The sequence below is a fragment of the Vulpes vulpes genome, chromosome 12 (genome assembly GCF_048418805.1).
Source record: "Vulpes vulpes isolate BD-2025 chromosome 12, VulVul3, whole genome shotgun sequence".
In the NCBI taxonomy this organism is placed as follows: Eukaryota; Metazoa; Chordata; class Mammalia; order Carnivora; family Canidae; genus Vulpes; species Vulpes vulpes.
In genome coordinates, this window is record NC_132791.1 from 62,117,951 (window position 1) to 62,136,798 (window position 18,848).

The following is an 18,848-nucleotide window of genomic DNA, read 5'->3' on the forward strand; positions in this document are numbered from 1 at the left end:
CTGAATCCTTAGCTGTCATTAGTATTTTCTCATGTCAACGCCGGGATTTGAGAAGACAGAAGGAATTGACTTACTTTATATACTTGTCTGATCCTTTAGTACTTAATGAAAACTAGAATGTTTTATTTCACCCCTATGGGAAAACAGCTAAATCGGGCAGGTTGTTCCTGAAATAAAATATCAGCAATCAAAATACGCTCAAGGTCCCTTGGAAAGCAGAACATCACAAGCTTATTGGAATGTAGGTACCCCAAGCTTCTAGGTGCTGTTAACATTGTTTTATTTCCTTTATACAAAAAGTAGAAATGACAGAAAAAAACACTCTTGACAGAAAACAATACCACTGACCTGGTCTCATTGAGGAGTGGAGCCCAAACTGCCCACTGTATTGGGAAAGCAAAAGTTCAGTCAACATTAGCAAACACCCATGCAACTGATGAAAGACAAGATGGCGCCAGTGGCTTGGCGGACGTCGTGTGGGTAAGCTGAACCAATCCAATCTTAAAAAACATACATTGGCCCAATCATGCTTTTAAACAGCATTTCTTTAGAAACAAGATATATATACAAATATCACCCAAAAATGTGTATTATATAGTCTGCTACTATAAATTTAAGGCATCCTGATATTGTTCTTCTGCTGGTGAGACATTGTTCTCATGATTCTATTTCCACAGTGGATAGTCCAGAAATTTCCAATGGTGTCCAAAGGGTGGCAATGAGAGATAAGAAAAAAGTGATTTACAAGAAGAGTTCTTTTGGCTCTGGCTCAGCATTGTGCTGTATGCTGTAGGATTTCTTCATTTTTCTACTGATGTCATTATGCCTAAGCAGAAGAAAAACCATAAAGGCTAGAATTAGATAAAACTATGGTCAAGTTACAAGACACCACCACTAAACAGCTTACCCAAAATGGAAATTATCCTCATACAAACCACACTGAAGAACACTATAAACAATAAAAGTGATAGTCATGTAATAACACACACTTTGTGAAAACTTTTTAATTCGGCTCTGGAGTAGTTTCTCCAACATGCTGGTTAGAATTCAGGCAAAATTCTAGTCAAGTGAATTTTATCCAATTCAGGTCAAAGTTTGTCAAATATAATAGTAAGGATAGGAGTGCTGGTCAAGTGGAAACAAGAGATGTTTATATTTCATTTACATGGATTCACTGTTGACATCTTTAACGTCCAATAAGCTTGAGTCTTAATCGTCTAAAGAATATGCTTTATTGGGTGTGTGATTACTGTTGGAAGATCATAAATAGGTAAGTCTATGGGAAAAAGAAAAAACTAGAGAATAATAATACTGGTTCCTCCCCACTCCCCTCAATACTTGATACCTCGGTAAGCCTATGGAAAGAAGCACAAGCTTAAGCCTTAGAATGGTTGTGCTTTTGAAGTGAATTCCCCTCTGGGTAGATGCATTTGTTTTTAAGGGATATTACTCACATTCTGGGTATAAAAATCATCCAGGGAGAAGTCATCTCCTGAAGGTGGATGAGCCTACACATTAATACCTTATATATTATATATTATATGTTATTATAGCCTTCTTGTTGCTATATCAGACAAAAACAAAGCATTTCCGGTAATGCTACTTGCTAACATGAAGATATATTTGGATGGAGAGCCTCAAGTGGGATTTTAGTGGCTCAAAATCATGCTTACTTACAAAGACCATGTAGTCTATTCTCAGTATTCTGGTAAATATTTGATCCTCATCACCATCTGGAAGTTCTAATTCTTACTTTACTTATTCCTCTGAATAGAACTTTATTTTTGTTAAGATTTTATTTTTTAGTAATCTCTACACCCAATGTGGGGCTCAAGCTTACAACCTAGAGATCAAGAATCATATGTTCTACCAACTGAGCCAACCTGGTGCCCCTGAACAGAATTTTAAAGAGTTTTCATGAGCAAGAAAGGGAAGAAGGAAATAAAAACCTGGTTGGTTAAAAGATGTTCCAGGGACTTCCAGTTAAACATGGTGGATTAAATACACACATTCATCACCCTTTTCTTACAAAACAACACTAAAATGAAAATAGAGAAACACAAAAGGCATAGTGATGTACTGTATGTTGGCTAATTGAATTTTTAAAAAAGAAATAAAAAAGGCATAAACCTAAATGAATAAGGGAAGTGTGAGGGGATGATAATAGACAAAATACCAACACTATTTAAGAAACAGGAAGGTGGATGGGCATGTGGAATTGATTTAGCAGAGTAAAAGATGCAAATCTAAGCCTATGGGCAGGGAACCCAACAAACTGATTTGTGCTTCAAGATGCAGAAACTAGAAGCACCATGTATTTCTGAAGGTGACAGTAGGTGCTGAGTGGGTGTTGAAAATGGGGATTATCTGAAAAATTTTTAGAAGTAGCAGTATATATATCAGCTTACCTCTTTGAACTAATGTAGCAGGTGACTATCTCTCAATGTGAAAGAAGACTGGAGGTTACTATTTGCAAGCCATCAGCCAGAGAGACTGAATTCAGCTCAAGGAGGTGGAAACTACAAGATTAAATGAAACTCTCCTTAAGTGAGAAAGTGATAATAGAATTCTCAACCCATCTCCTACTAGTCTGATTCATGGATTCTTGGCACTCAGATTACGGGCCCCAGCAGGAGATGGGAGTTTCCTTAACTTGAGAAATCAACTGGCCAAGAGAAAAGACCTGCAAATACTGACAGGGACTTTCCCAACAAGAGTCACCCTCATCAGTGCATGTGAAGCAACATCTACCAGTCAACAAGCCTCACCCATAAAGTTGGATCTTTTATTCAGATTTAGTGAATATAAAGTCAGGGATCATCAGATATCTGAGCAAAGTGCTATTATGAAAGATAGGGACCAAAATAAACAGAGAAATGGAAGTCAAAGTGAATAGAGATAACATAGGGAGACAATGAAAACTTTATAGACATTTTTAACAAGAAAAGAAAAACTGGGAAAATGTCTGCAACCCATATTACAAAGGGTTAGTCTTCCTAATGTGTAAAATATAAAGAGCTGCTATAACTCAAAGAAGACCAGAATCTCAATAAAATGAAGGATTAAAAATAGTACATTCATACAGTGAAATAATATGTAGCTATGTAAAAGAATAAAGAAACTCTTTATATACTAATACATAAAGGTGAAGGTGTTAGGTCTTGTGTGTTAGGTGAAGGTAAGAAAGGAGCAAGACTGTGTGTATTGCACACCACCTTTACTACAAAACGGAAGAAAAGAAAAAAATATATACATTTGAATTTGATTGTAAAATTTAAGTAAGTACTGCATGTGCAATGCTACAAAAAGGAAACAAAAAGAAAACCAACAAGATACTTTTAGGAATTAACACTATTAAAGCAAAAATAAAAAATTAGAAAAGTTGGAAGGTCCAGGTCAGTTCTTTCCTAAAAGAAGTAGAAAAAGCAAAAATATGGATAAAGATAAAAAAATAGTTAGAAAATCTGAGGGTCGATCCAGTGCATCCAACATTACAATGATACAGTTTCCAGAAAGAGTGAACAGAGAAATTGCAATGGAGAAAACTCTCAAAGAAATTTTACAAAAACATTTCCCAGAACTGAAGCATATAGGTTGCCAGATTGAAAAAGCCTGCTGAGTGCCCACATGTTAGGAATGAAAATAGCATTATGACAAAGTATCAAGAAATCAAAATACTGGGAATAAAGAGAAAATTATAATAGCTTCCAAGGGATTAGCAATGAGCAAGGAATAGAGCTTCTCAACAGATACATTAGAAGCAAGAAGAAAATGAAACGTGTTTGAGATTCTGAGAGAAAATAATTTTCTACCTAGGATTCTATATCCAGCCAAACACACCTAATCCAGTCTGAGGGCAAGGTGGAGATGATTTCATACAGGCAAGGTCTCAAGAATGGGTCTCTTGCACCCATTCATCTCCCTAGGGTGGGAAGATGTGTTTACCAAAACAAGAGCATAAACCCAAAGTGGGAAAAGACCAATTCAGGAAATAAGGTTCTACATAGGAGAAGCAGAAGGAATTCCCAGAATAATATATGTGGGAAACTCCAGGAAGACAGCTGTATGGGATTTCCACAGAGCAGCCATCCAGACTGTGCAAGAGGAGAGAAGTTGTCTCCATGAACAAACTGAGAGGCACCTAATTTGCCTGAATACACTGAAGGAAGGTTTCTGCCTCTAGCACAGTGTTTGGAAATATATTGTGAACTGTGAAGTCAAAATTATTTTCTCCTAAAAAAATTTAAGGTTATAATTAGAAAGGAAATGCGGTACCACATACTGCATGGACCTAGTGTGATTAATATTTAGACAGCCATAGTAATAATAAACACCAAATACTGAGTTAATCCCAAAGAGTGATACAATTGTATTAATAATAGTGGGAAGAGGAAATAGGTGTGTGTGTGTGTGTATGTGTGTGTGTGTGTGTGTGTGTGTGTGTGTTGGGGGAGAGGGCAGTGCTGGGTGCTAAAATAGAGCTAGACAAGTTTGGTTCATCGTAGAGAATATAGATTTTTGGAATATTGGCTCCATAATTTATTATCATTACTGTGTAAACTTGGGCAAGATGCATAATCTCCCTGTGCCTTGGTTTCAAATCTGCAAAATTTAATAATAATAGAATCTACCATATTGTGTCACTGTGAAGGTTAAAACAGTTAATATGCATATGGCACCTGGAATATTCTTTGGTACACTGTAAATGCTTTGTGTTAGCTATCATTTTACTTTGTAGAGTGCTGATAGATAACAGAGAGAATATCTGTATGAGCAATACCAAATACTAGAGAATACATCTGAAGGTAAGCCAAGTTGTTGATTCAGGGGAGTGGGAATACAGAACAGGGTAGGTTGGGCAGAGGAGAGCCAATTTTTGTTAGAATTTTAGCATGACTATCATATATACCTATAGCACTTTGACAAAAAAATTAAATGAAAAATAAATAAAAGTTAAAAAGAAAGCTTAGGCTGTAGTCTAAGGATAATATCATCTAGACATTAACAGAGTATTTCTACTTAAATATAAGGGGTGCTGTGGTCAAGACCACTAAAAAGAACACTTTCTGCAGGATAAAACCCAGCATGATTAGAGCTGAGTGTATATTTCAGGCATTTATTTGAATAATATCAGGAAAATTCAAGCCTCCCTGAATCCTTCAATTACCTAGTCCTGAATTACCAGTATTCAAAAGAACAAAAGTGTTTGGGTAATTCTGGCATGAATTATTCAGATAATTAGCTGTTCCTTGATTTCATTTTTGGATATGAAATCACATTCTCAGTGACCAAAATTGGGAAGAAAAAAAGGCTTAAATTTAAATAACAGTTTTGCAAGTAATCTGACTTGCTGATTCATCTAGGCATAGATTCCACATTTCCATAGCCCATCGTGATCAGACAGCTATTTACTTAGAGGATTAGTTTAAAATGGTCCACGGGCAAGGATTGCATTTTCACTGATAACCAAAACGGGGAGACTTTGTTACTTTTGTGACCTCCTTCAGGACTTTCCTGAGAGCAAATCTATAAGTCCCATCTACTACAAAATGGGATTCTGGTTCAGAGAATGAACATTGGCCCTCAAAGTACTCCCACTAAAACTCACTGCAGGTGTAGGTGGGCTTGTAATCAAAGGGCCTAGATTTATACGGAGGGCACTGTTCTTTCTTGGGATGACAGGATCAGTCGTTTTTGTTTTGTTTCTCCTTTTCCTCTCTCCACTCTCCATCTCGCTAAATATTTATGAAGTCTCTTAGCGTGTGCCAGGTACCAGGCTAGACACTGTGGGTACAGATGGGGCGTGTGGGGAGGCTGTCAAGGGTTCCCATTCTCATGAAGTTCCTCTACGTTTCATGGAGCGTACTGTGTCTTAACTGTATCCTTTTTTAATTCTCTCTGGATTCTGATCTCCTTTATGAAGTCAGCATGCCCCGTGCTGGCACAGCAAAATGCCTGGCTTAGAGTGAAAGACGTTGGTGCAGTGCGTGCACTGGCAAACCAGGGATGTGGTGTTCGGGAAGCGTAATGTATCTGCACTGTTCTCAGTGTGGGGAGGAAAATCCCAAATGACTGTGGTTGGAGTGGGGATGCTTGGTGAAGGTACTGCAAGTTGTCTGGGTAAAGTCTCTATCCGGGACTTTTAAACCTCAAATGAATAGCTGCTTCTTGGCAACTGCAGCCTTACTAAGAGTTTATAGACAGGCACTGCTCTTTTAATGTTCAGAGACACCCCTGTGGAGGCAGAGGTGGTGCACATATGACAGTAACAGGACAGTATCCCCTGTGACATTATACAGTTCAAACCTGGGCTGTGGGGGAGGGAGGTTCAGAGGACGGGGGTGGGGCAAACGAGTTGTTTGTTCTTCAATTTTGTGATTACACTGAAAACAGGATTCACATGTTGAAAGAATGGTGGGATGCGTCTGGTTTCGAAGGAAGGTCTTTCCTCCATACCCTCCTCCTTAGAGGTCATGGCTGTTCCACATGTTCATTTCCAGCCTTCCAAGGGCCGTGCTTTAAGATTGAATGTGAGATCTTAGTTGTCATGGCTTTTTCTGTGTCTCAACTCATCCTACTTTGAGACTAAGCTATGTTTCACTGTCTTCCTGCAGCAGAATATGCTTTCTCCTTTTCCAGTGGGTATATGGAGGATATGAAAAGAAACTCCATTTGCGAATCATGCTCTGGTCAACCTTGGGAACCGTGGCAGATTTTATAAAGAGTTTGCTAAGTTGGGCTGAGACACTGGGAGAGTCTGATCCTCTTAACTACCTCCCATAACATGAGTATTTTCCTCTTTACACAAAATTCTACTATGCAAGAGTGAACAATGCAAAACTGTGGCCTCTGCGGAGGAGAGCCTGCCCTTGGAGAAATGTTCACGATTGGGGTCTCCTCTCCCCTCCAAGTCCTAGGGACAAAAAGCTCCGGTATGAAATATGGGGTTTCCCTCTGAAACTAATATGAACCTTAAGGAGGCAGAAGTGAGAGTGGGAGGGACGAGAGTTGTGCTGGGAACATAGGACCTGGAGACACAAGGGAGAAGTGGAGGGACAGGAGACCAGGTGGGTTCTAGGGGTTTCTGGAGTAGAGGAAGGCACCTCGGGGGACTGGTATCAACTCCTACTGATGGACTGGCTCTAGACCCCAGTATATTAGAGAGGAACATACACTTGAGATCAGGGCTTAGAAGTCGAAACTATAGTTTTAATTGGCAATAATGCTAATGTCTGTAATCACTAAATCCCCTTTTCGTATTAGCACTTAAACCAACTTTTCTGAACTCTTCTGAACTGTTACATTGGTAGGACTGTTGGTCCTGGGGAGGTCCCTCTAGAACGAAGTCATCAACATGTATCAGAGAGCCGTGATAACATAATGAAGACCAAGTAATTACACATTCCTTCAAGAATTCTTAAAAAGCATACGGGTTAAAAATCAATACTCGAAGGTAAAAAAATTAGAGACAAGATTAGGGTTAGTGTGATATCCTGACAGTAAGCACATAAATGTGTTTGTGTGTGTGTGTGTGCATGTACATGCGTGCTGGTGGGGGTGGGCACTGGGTACCCTGAACTCGACGCCCTACTGGGGTCACCTCATATCACCTCGGGCCAAATATACTACTCCTGTTAAAGTGGTTATTGAACAACCTTGACATCTATGCAAAATATCTAATACTAACTCTTGGCTCTGGATGTATAATTTCCCATGTGGCTAATTCCTTGGCAATAAAACCCACACTTATGGTGTTTATTACTTGATGTCTTTTTAAGAAGTCTGCTCTCGTGTGGGTGCTAGGACTCAGGTTTCAGGCCACAGGGTCATAGTGATCAGGGAGGGTGTGACTAGTGGTACCCAGGGGATAATGCCCTCTGCCTCTTGGTAGCTGGATTCAAAGCCCACTTCATGTTACAGGTCTTGCTTAGACTTAAACTCTGGGAAATTAATGTCTTATTGGCATTTTAAGACAAGGAATTGCAAACATTCCCTTAGAGTTGTAATAACTCAAAACCAACTTGTCCTTGATAAGAAAAAGTAAAGATAAATCTGCTTGTTATAAACAAAGTCGTCCTCTGCACTCAGAACACGCTGGGAAAGCTGTCCAAAGTAATGGAGTTGGATCTAATTTTAAAGGGCATTGAAAAGAAATTTAGATTCTTTGCTATCAAGCTGTGACCAATTTAGGAAAATAAATAGCAAACAGAACCCCCACACAGAGGTGATATTCTTTAAAATGTATTTTTTGCCCATATTTTTCCCTTACCAGGAAAAATAAACACTTCTTAGGAACTAAAATGTGACTCCAGGGTATGCCTGCACTTGGTTCCAGGGCTCCACTCTTTCTCCCGGGGCCATAGTGATCAGGCCTTTTGGTGGCATAATGTTCAGCCATTATGCTAACTCCAACCCAATGACTGCTGTTGCTTTCCAAAGGTACATAATCCTGGGGAAACTCTGCTGTCCAAGCCTTTAGCATTTGTGTAAATGCTTGGGCCAAGATATGAAGGCATCATTGACGGATGAGCCCCTAGATTCCTTTTTATATTGTATCTCTCTGTGGGATGTTCCTTCTCTGGGTCCCCTAGGCAAAAGGAAGCAAGCACTAGAGTCAATTAGATGTTTTTCACACCCATGATCTCAAGCTAGTGTTGATTTTTCCGAGGGAGCTTCATTTCCATGACAGCCATCCCTCCTTATCTTATCTAAGGAGTGAACGTGGGCCAGTTCTCTCTGCCTCTATGTAATTGTGAGTGAATCTGAGAAACCTCCCCTCTCTAGCGTGAGCAAACGATGACTCTTCACTTTCTCTGGAACACATGTTAAGCCGAAACCATGATCAAGCAGGGGTTAATTATAAGGTAGGGAGGGGAAGGGTTCAGGATTGCTTATTTAAATACACTGAGTATTTTTAATTTCGGGTTTCTGTTTACCGCTGAAATCAAACTCTGTTAATCCATAAAGCCAGTGACTCTGAGGTTCAAAGCTCAGCCTTCCGAAGGACTGCTCCCTAAACTGAGTAGAAAGTATTAACCGAGGGTTGGATAGCTCAGTAGCCCTAAAGCCTCATTTGGTCTCTGACTTTTATAATTATTTTATAGAGGACTGTTCAGCTTTGTTCTTTTGCTTGTGAAAAGACAGGATGAAGTATTTCTGGCAGGACAATCTACTGTAATGCTTGCTGTCTTACTTCCAGGTACTGCGAGAACCTTCGAGAGATGAGAGGCATTCTTCTCCCTCCCAAGAGTCTGCCAAGTCTTTGGTCTGTCTTTCCTGAAGGTACTGTTGGTGACTTCTGTTTAAGGACAAAAACCCAGAATTTTCCAGGTACCAGAGGACACACCCAAGCTCACCTGAGACTGAGAAGGGTAGGGGGCTGGGGAGGTTGAGAGAAAGGGAGGACCGGCACCCATATCTGGGACGGGAAAGTACATTTTTTTTTTTCTATTTCCTTCCTACCTCAGGCCTTGGACTCAGAACTGGCCAAGATTCCCTGCCCTGGGGTGGCCAGAAGTAGCCCAGACTCCAGCACCATGCAGGCCTGACCTAAGCTGAATGCTGGTGACCAGTAAATACCTAAGTTCCAAGGTGCTTCCTTGGATGTACTGAATTAATGAGACCTCCGGGGTACTCCCTGAAGTGACTGAGATATGCTTTCCTCTGGGCTGACCAGAGAGCTGGAGCAGGTTAGATTTGACTTACAGGGATCGGGGGAGGGAGGAAGAGTGACGTTTCTTGCTCCTTAGTATTCTGGACTAAAGTTGATGCTCACAACACCACCCCCCTCCCCCGTTGGGGTGTGTTTATCATTACAGACAAACATATACACATTTGCAAAAACACTGCAGAGGATTTGGGGGAGGGTGCCGCAAGGTGTGCTATATTTTTCTTTTAATTAATTAATTTTATTTTATTATTTTTTTTCTTTTAATTTAAATACTTATATTAAAGCAAGCCCGAGGGACACCTGGGTGGCTCAGTGCATCTGCCTTGGGCCCTGAAGTCCCAGGATCGAGGCTCACATCGGGCTCCCTGAATGGAGCCTGCTTTTCCTTCTGCCTGTGTCTCTGCCTCTCTCTCTCTCTCTCTGTCTCTCTGTCTCTCATGAATAAATAAATAAAATCTTTAAAAAAAAATAAAGCAAGCTCGAATGACTTAAAAGAGACAGTCTCCCTTAAAATGTATTCTGGGGGGGTTTCTTCAGCAAGATGCCAGTCTTGGAGCATTGAGAGTGGGAACTCGCCATCCACTCCTTCCTTTTCCTGCTTCTGGGGGTGTTGGGGCGAGCAGTTCACATTTCCTTGGGGGGCAGGGGAGGAAAGAAAGCAGAAGGACTTTGCCCAGGGAGGCGCCTGGGCCACTGGGGACCTTTGAAGATGATCCTTTCCTGTGCACAGCCCGTGCATTTTGAAGCGTAACCATTCTGTTGGGGCGGCCCCGGGCCGGGTGCGCCGCGGGGTACGGGGGTGCCAGCGTTCGGCTAGAGCAACTTCAGGATGGCAGGGCCCTGCTTCTCCTGCGCTCAGTGATGAAAGGAGCTTTCAGTCTGGGATCAGCAACGAAAGAAAACCTCAGCTCTGCTTCACAGCTCCGATTCTGATCAGAGATCGACTCCGTCTGCCCGGGACAGGAAATTTAATGTCTATACTTACTTGGTACTTGACTCCATTAAAACAAAGCCTGAAAGCCAAAGTCAACCTGGAGACGCAGCCTGTTTGTAAGCTGAGTAGACTCCTCTGCTGCTGGAATAAAGCCCCGCCAATTGGGCGCTCGGTCCCTTTCTAAGGCCCCATTATAAGACTGGCTGCTTCTACTGGGGGGTGGTGGTGGTGGTGGGGAAAGGGGCATTTTCTTCTTTCTTGGTATCAGCTCCTGCCAAGGCTGCTCTGGTTCTGTGATTTAAAAAGGTGAGGCTACTGGAAGCACAGGCATGCCGCTGCCGAGGCACCCGCTAGCACCACGTACCGTGCATGGTTACGCAGAGGCTCTTCGGTCAGCAGGTTAGAAGAGAGGGTGACGCAGCTGCCGTACATCTCCTAGAGAGTGCAATTAAACATCATCTGAAAACATGCAACAAAAGCTCGGCGCATGCACACGACTCAGTCAACAGGAGGCACGCAAGGAAGCAGATTAGCAGACAGAAGCTTCACACATAGTTTAAGAGGCACAGGGAGCCGCTGAGATCATTCTTGCCCTCCTAAGTGACAGCACCCATTAAGTTACCTGGGAAAGTCTTATTTGAGCAGGTAAGGCTGGACATGTGACACCCAAAGGGGCTGGCGTTTGGGGGCACGGGTGTGACTTTTCTGGCTGGAATGCATACCCGCTGAAGTCCTTTACAACGAAGACAATTCATGCTGGAAATCACCGTGGAGTTAAAACTGGCATTAATCAGAGAGATTATTAACTAATGCTCCAGTTTGATATTGAAAAGGAATCTGGACAGGTCTTAAGCCTCCCTGTAATGGAATTTTACTTTATGACAAATAACTGCTTATGCAGGTTGTGACTGCCTAGATTGCAAGGATGGATATTCTGGGTCCTTCCAGTCCTTCCATTCCTCAGTGTTGTACATTTTGGTTGCTACACTATTTTTTGGGGGGGCGGGGGGAGGATCACATGGGATACAGAGAGCACACAGGAAACATCGCCTAAAAAGATGTTCGTATCTCTTATTCACTGGTTCTAAACCACAGATTATAGTGCATGGTTTTCCAGAAAATGCAATTATAAAATGTAGTTTCATGGCCCACTCTTCCATCCCTCATGTACTGAGCGCTTCAGACCACTATAGCATTATCCTGATCAACGCTTAGGGGTTTGTGTTGTAAAATGCCAATGCGGAGGTCCCTGTGGTGTATTCATTTCAAAGGTCATTCCAAAGTTGAGTACTTAAATCTTTAGAAACAGAGTATCTCTTTATGTGCTCTTTAACTGGGTTTGGGAATAAACTCTTGCCAGAGAAGAATCAGTGCCAAGGAAGATTTCACATCGACTGGTGGTCTGACCTTGTAGACATGTCTCTCAGTTTAGGAGTCCTAACCCTCAAGGATCAAACTATTTAGGGCAACCAGGGGACCAGAATATGATGTCCTATGATGTAATCTTTCTTTCTCAGAGTGTTTTCCAAAGGAAGAGCAAAGCATATATACCGTAATGTGACACATCTCATTAGAAAACACATGCAGTTGGTTTTCCACGCATCCCTTTGGGATTTTTCTGGGGATTCCCTCAAGGTGGCAAAGGTCAACAATCTGTAGCGTTAGGAATAGCACAGTGAATTCAAAAGCAAAAAAAAAGAGATATTCTCCAAATAGCACTCACCGCCTTATTCTTTCCTTTGCTAGCAGAGCTCACAGGATTTCCCTTGGCATCTGTGGTCTTCCTTCCAAGTGAGGTTAAAGGCAGCGTGGATGTTTTCAGCTGGTTGGCCGCCTGGTAGTTATTATTATTGTTCTGGTTGCCACTGAGTGTCTCCATGATAGATCGGAAGGTTCCAAAAGGCCTTTTCAGTTGGTCCCCCGATTCACTACTTGTGGAGGTCCTCTGGAGGGTCCTGCCTTTGTCTTTGTCTTTCTCCCCATTTAGCTCAAGGCTAGGTTGTCCCATCTGCACCACAGGCTCCTCAAAGGTAACTCTGAGTTTCAAGTTCTGGGATGTCCGGCGCTTGGAAGATGGAGACTTGAGGGCACTCTTGGGGCTCATGGCCACTTTCTGGGCGGCAGTGCTGTCAGGGCTGGGCTGAGTAGGGTCTCCCGGGGGTTGGCTTGGGGGAGTGGTCCCTGAGCCGGGACACTGGGCTTCCACATCAGGTTCGCTGCTCTCTGAGGTGGGAGATGGGCTATGACCATCCAGAGACTTGGAGGCCTTGATGCCAAAAGGAAACCTACGTCCCGATGCTGAGGTGTGTTTCTTTATCATAAGGTGTAAGCTTTCTGCGCTATCCACACTCTCCACGCTTCCCACGATGGGCTGCGGTCGGGGCCTGTCAGCCTTCCTCACAGGCGTGCTCTTGGGGTCCTCAGAGGTGTTGGAATCAGTGTCAGACTCACTCAGGGAGCGCTGCATCAGCTGCCTGAGCCGAGCTAATTTCAGTTCCCTCTTCTCTGCTGGGATCTTCTTTGAGTTTCTGGAGGAAGCTTGTGCATCCTGGAATTCTAAGGACAGCTTTTCCTGGGTGCAGACACTCTCTGAGATATCTTTTCCCAGTAACTGGCGGAGAATTTTGTCAGAATCCTCGTCTTTCACCTTGGCTCTAGCTCGACTGGATGCTGACAGGCTTCCGAGAACCTGAATCCCTTCTTGGACTCCTGGTTTGCCTTTGGCTACAGACTCATCATCCACATCTGGAGGTTTCCACTGGGACCTTCTGGAAGCTGGGGAGGATGGTGAACTAAAAGATGATGAAGAACATATGAGGTTTATTTCCTATCACTGATTTCCTTCACTGCCACAAACGACTTACAACAAATCAACAGGGCAGGACTACGAATAATCCCTGAATGTCTGTGCAAATCAATCTGCAAATACTCTGTAGTGCCAACCATGACCAACGTATACTGCTTCGCACCTAATGCCATGACGCTAAATTTGTCTACCATTTGATTGTTTATGCAGCAATTTTGTGCAAATTTTATCATTTTTCTCATTTTCAACGATCTTATGAACCTACATACATCCTTATTCATATCTCACAGATGAAGAAATGAAGGGATCTGAAAGATCCCTTCATTCCAGGATGCACGTGACTTGCCTACAATCAGGGAATGAAGAAATGGCAGAGCCAGAGATGAACTGAGGTCTTCTGACTTTAGGTCCAAAGCCTTTTCCCCCTGTATGGTCTCAATTCCTTTCCTCTTTATAAAAATACAATACTGTTGTCTTCGTAAAGATATTTTTTCTACAACTCCAAAAGAAGGCTCAGAGATTAAAGATCACTAAGAACTCTCACCATTCCTACTCCTGATATTACCTGGGTGAGGAAAGGAGTGATTCTGATTTCTGGGCTTCTAGAAGTTGCTGGAGCTGGTTCTGCAGTGTGACACGTTCCACTGTCTGTCTAGGAAAAACAAACGGAAACATATAAGCTCTCTGATACCCAGCCAATACTATAAATTAGTAGGTATAAACCTTTACATGATTACTTGCAATGAATAGCAACAAATCCCAAAGTCTTACACATATGTGCATATTTTTCATCCTTAGAGTGCAAAAATTTTCCTAGGGAAACAACAGAGTACCCAAAAGGATGCTTATTATTTATATTAGCAAAAAACTGTAAGCAACCTAAATGCTCATCAACAAGACTAAGTGAATAATTTAGTTATTTCCACAAAGGCAGCTATTAAAAATGATAATACATTTCAGTATCTACGAGATAGAAAATGCTTCCCTAATATATGTGCATATATAAAGTACACTTTATATATACATACACATACATATATTAAGTAAAAAAGGGAGTTACAAAATACTGTGTGTAATATAATATTTTAAAGAAATCTCTCTACATAACACATATATATTATTTGTAACATATACTTCTATTATATTTATATATATTATATACTCATTCTAAATTGTTGAAGTCTTTAAAGTAATTGAATTAATTTAGTGATCAGAAAAGAGCAAAATAAAACAACACAACTACTTCTGTACTAGGTAAAAACAATTAAATAACTTGGTATTTTCTTACATGAAGGGAAGCACAGTATAGCAACACTCAATTTGTTCTGGAGATTAAAGCATGTGAATACAATGTGCTTTAAATTTAAGAAAATAAATTAAAAGCCACAGGTTAGAGAAACTGAAATCTGTTTAGAAAGCATATTACAGGATTTGAGAAAATCAAAGCCAACAGATTCTGACTCATAGAAGAATAAGCAGTATTTACTGACCTCTCGTATCAGGGTGGTGATCCCCCCTCAAAGATATCTATCATGTTCTAATCCCTGGAAGGTAGGACTATGCTACCCTTTGTGGCAAAAGTGAATTAGTGTTGCAGGTAGAATTAAGGTTTATCAGCTGATAAAAAAACAGGGAGATTATCCTGGGTTATTACTATTATGGGTTATGCAATCTAATCACAAATCTTTAACATTGAGGGGGAGGTAGAAGATGAGGTCAGAGACAACTCAAAGTGTGAAGACTTGATCTGTGGTTGCTGGCTCTGAAGATGAAGGAAGGGGCCATGGGCCAAGAAATACACTGGCCTCTAGGGGTTGGCAGTGATCCTTTGCTGACAGCCGCAAAAGAAGGGGACCTTGATCTTATGATCATAAGGAACTGATTCTGCAACCACCCTACCCTAGAGCCTCCAGAAGGAGTGTTCCATGTGGACATCTCAATTTTAATCTGGAGACCCATTCTGGCCTTTGTACCCATAGAGCTGTAAGATGCATTTGTGTTATTTTAAGCTGCTAGGTGTGTGGTAATTTGTTACAGGAATAGAAAACTAATACAATTAGCAGCAAAACAGTAGGCCCTCTCCTGAGCCAGGACATAGAACTAAATGAATGACTTGCAAGTGTTCTGTTTGTTTGTTTTACAGAGACAGTGTGTGTCAACAAACATGTGGTGCCTCAGTGGGTTGCAGGGGTGGGGGAAGAGCAGAGGGAGAGAGGGAATTTCAAAAAGGCTCCCCACTGAGCATGAGCCCAACACGGGCTTGATCTCACAACCCTGAGATCATGACCTGAGCTGAAATCAAGAATTGGACACTTAACCAACTGAACCACCCAAGTGCCCTGAGTCGCAAGGGTTCTTCAAATGACTGCCAGACCTTAAATCCAGGCCTGAAGAAGCCCAGTGTTCTTCTCACCAAGTGTCACCACACATATTCAACAACCATTGGCTGCCTAAATCTAATTCTGTGAGGTCACACTGGGATGACACCCTTCCATCTCCCCCAAATACTCTGTTTTTCAACGTGGTCAGTCTTACTCCTAACATTTAATCCCTAAGACAAGTAAAGTCTGTGATTACAATTTATCTCACTCATTCTGTGACTCACCTGCTGAAAACTTATCTACAGAAGGAGACAGCAAACTTTTCCCTAAAGGGTCAAATAGTAAATATTTTAGGCTTATGATCATATGAGTCATATGCCTAAAACAGTAGGCCCTCTCCTGAGCCAGGACAAGTCATACAATCTGTGTCATAACTACTCATCTCTGCTCTTGTAGAGTGAAATCAACCGTACGTGATAGGTAAATGAATGTGTGTGTTGCTGGGTTCCAATAAAACTATTTAAAATAATCAGACAGTGGGCCAGATTTGGCCCATAGTCTATAGTCTGCTAACCCTAAAGAATAAGAACATTCTACTTTTCTCACTTTGCAAGCTGGTATTACAAGTCAAGTTTTTTAAAAAAAATAGTGAGGGGCTAGAGCAGATCAAGCAAGATTATGGTCTACAGTAAAAGGATTTATTAGGTGTCAAAGTGAATTATGATACAGTTAAGAAAACTACTTGGTGCCAATTGGGTTAACTGCAGATCAGAATTCCAGGTATGAATGGGGTATAAAAAAAGGACTCTACTCTCTCTAGATTCTACAGAGGCCCTCAGCAAGGACTGCCCAATTTTAAATGTGTGATCATGTGGAATACGAATTTTTAAAAGTATACGGACCGTGTGAACATATGTGGGCATATGTCTAGTCTGCTAGGGCCACCGTAGCCAAGTATCACCACAGCTGGGGGCTTAGACAACCAAGATTTATTTTCTCATAGCTCTGGAGGCTAGAAGTCTGAGACCAAGGTGTGGACAATGCTGGTTCTCTCTGAGGGCTGTGAAAGAGGCTGTTCCGTGCTTCTCTCCTTGTTGCCCATGGTTTGCTGGCAATCTTTAGCATTCTTTGGCTTGTAGATGCATCACTCTGATCCCTGACTTCATGTTCACATGGTGTTCTCCCTGTGTGTGTGTGTGTGTGTGTGTGTGTATCCACATTTAAATTTCCCCCTTACAACAATGCCAGTGATACTGGATTTGGGCACGCCGAACGACCTCACTTTAACTTGACTCCTTCTATAAAGACTTTATCTCCAAATAAGCGGATATTCTGATGTACTCCAAACTACTCTTGCTGGAGTGGGGGGGGCAATAATTCAATCTGTAATATCTCGGCTTATACATTAGGACTGCTAATGGAGCTAAAGGTTGCCATTTTTTAAACAGTAATTACATTTATTAACAAGTTTTTTTTTTTTAAGATTTATGTATTTATTAGAGAGACACAGACAGAGCATGAGAAGGGGGTAGGGGCAGAGGGAGAAGCAGACAACCCCCTAAGCAGGGAGCCTGATGTGGGGCTCAATCCCAGGACCCCAGGATCATGATCTGAGCTGAAGGAAGATGCTTAACTGACTGAGCCATCCAGGCACCCCAGTAATTATGTTTATTAACTATAAAGATTCAGTAAAGGTACTCTAATAGGAAAAGGCACTCTGGACTGCCTCTCAGAATTTTGGACTGGAAGAACTCATGTTTTTCATCCCTGCTCCTGGACCTTTCTGTGTTGTCTGTGCCCTGCAGTCTGAAGGACACAGGGTCAGGTGGTTATCCTAAGTGGACTTCTCCATTCACTTCTAATTCTGCCAATATCCTTAGAGGCACACAGTAAGTCAAAGACCAGGGTCTCCAGCGCAACCTGTAACTGTCTACAGCATTTAGCTCTGGAGACAACGGAAGAACTGTTATCTATTAGTGTACATGTGTACTTTATTCTGGGCTCATCAACAGAGGGCAGCCAAGACCCTGACCTTGAATAATTCACCAATAAAGCAGCTCGTGAGGAGCTTGCAGGCTCCATGGTACAGAGACTGGGGACAGTGTTTTGTGATTTTTCCTCTGAGTATGAATATTTAGGAAAAAAACCCCATTCTATTGGATTTTTTAAAGCTTCTCTGAACGTCCATACACTACACGGGGGGGGGGGGGGGGGGGGAGGGGATGGATACTGCTACAACGTTTCTGGAAGGGTATTAGGCAACATCTATCCACATTTTAAATGTGTATGTCCTGCATTTTAGCAATTGCCTTTCTAGGAACTTAGCTTTAGAGATGCTTACACATGCACAGAAAGACATATGCACGAGTATGTTCACTGTGGAAAGGTAACCTACTGAGTTGTGAGGTGGCATGTATTTTCCCTTCAACTGCATTAAGTCCTTGAAGCTCATAGCTCACCTACCCTAGGGGAGTTTTGTGTAACCAGACAGAGGACACTTGGAGACAACCCCTTTAATATTTAATTTTGAAATCTTATTCATGTCTAGTAAAATCCTTACCAGCTCATTAAAGAGAGTATTCTAGTAGGGGATGGCCTGAAGGGTACATAGACCTGGTTCCTGAGGCAAGAGGGTAAAAGTAGACAGATGGTTTCTCTCAGCTCAGAGAAGAGCCAGCAGGTCTGAGGACTGCTGCATGTCATACTGCTGCATGATTACACCTGCAATACACTCGAAGGCCTCCCGTCTACCAAAGCTCTCTTTTCAGAAGGTAGAAAAGGAAAAAGAGTAGTTTCAAAAATAATTTAAAACACTTCATATTCTGCTTCTAAAATCTAATTTTTTGGGTTTATCCTCCTAATCTGTCAACATGACTTTGAATACTGATTCTGGCTTTCAGAAAATCCCTTCCCAGTAAGGCAACTGTAGTTTTTTGTTGTTGTTGTTTTTTAAAAGATTTTATGTACTTATCCATGAGAGACAGGCAGATATACTGGCAGAGGGAGAGGCAGGCTCCATGTAGGGAGCCCGATGTGGGACTCTATCCCAGGACCCCAGGATCATGACCTAAGCCAAAGGCAGTCATTCAACCACTGAATCACCCAGGTGCCCCAGGC

General features: G+C 41.8%; 1 protein-coding gene across 23 annotated transcripts in view; it reads right to left on the minus strand.

Annotated features, from left to right (window-relative positions):
• Positions 1 to 263: 263 nt before the first annotated feature.
• Positions 264 to 18,848, minus strand: part of SNCAIP (synuclein alpha interacting protein) — a 149,016-nt gene continuing 130,431 nt past the window's right edge. For 12 of the 23 annotated variants that reach the window (XM_025986436.2, XM_072728725.1, XM_072728729.1 and 9 more), the window contains 4 exons: positions 13,976 to 14,062; positions 12,328 to 13,396; positions 10,969 to 11,039; positions 264 to 826 (listed from right to left, as the gene is read on the minus strand). In XM_025986436.2, coding sequence (XP_025842221.1) covers positions 742 to 826; positions 10,969 to 11,039; positions 12,328 to 13,396; positions 13,976 to 14,062 — 1,312 coding nt within the window. In that variant the 3' untranslated portion in view covers positions 264 to 741. The remainder of the gene's footprint in view (positions 827 to 10,968; positions 11,040 to 12,327; positions 13,397 to 13,975; positions 14,063 to 18,848) is intronic. The other 11 variants (XM_025986439.2, XM_072728743.1, XM_072728730.1 and 8 more) reach the window with 1 other exon arrangement.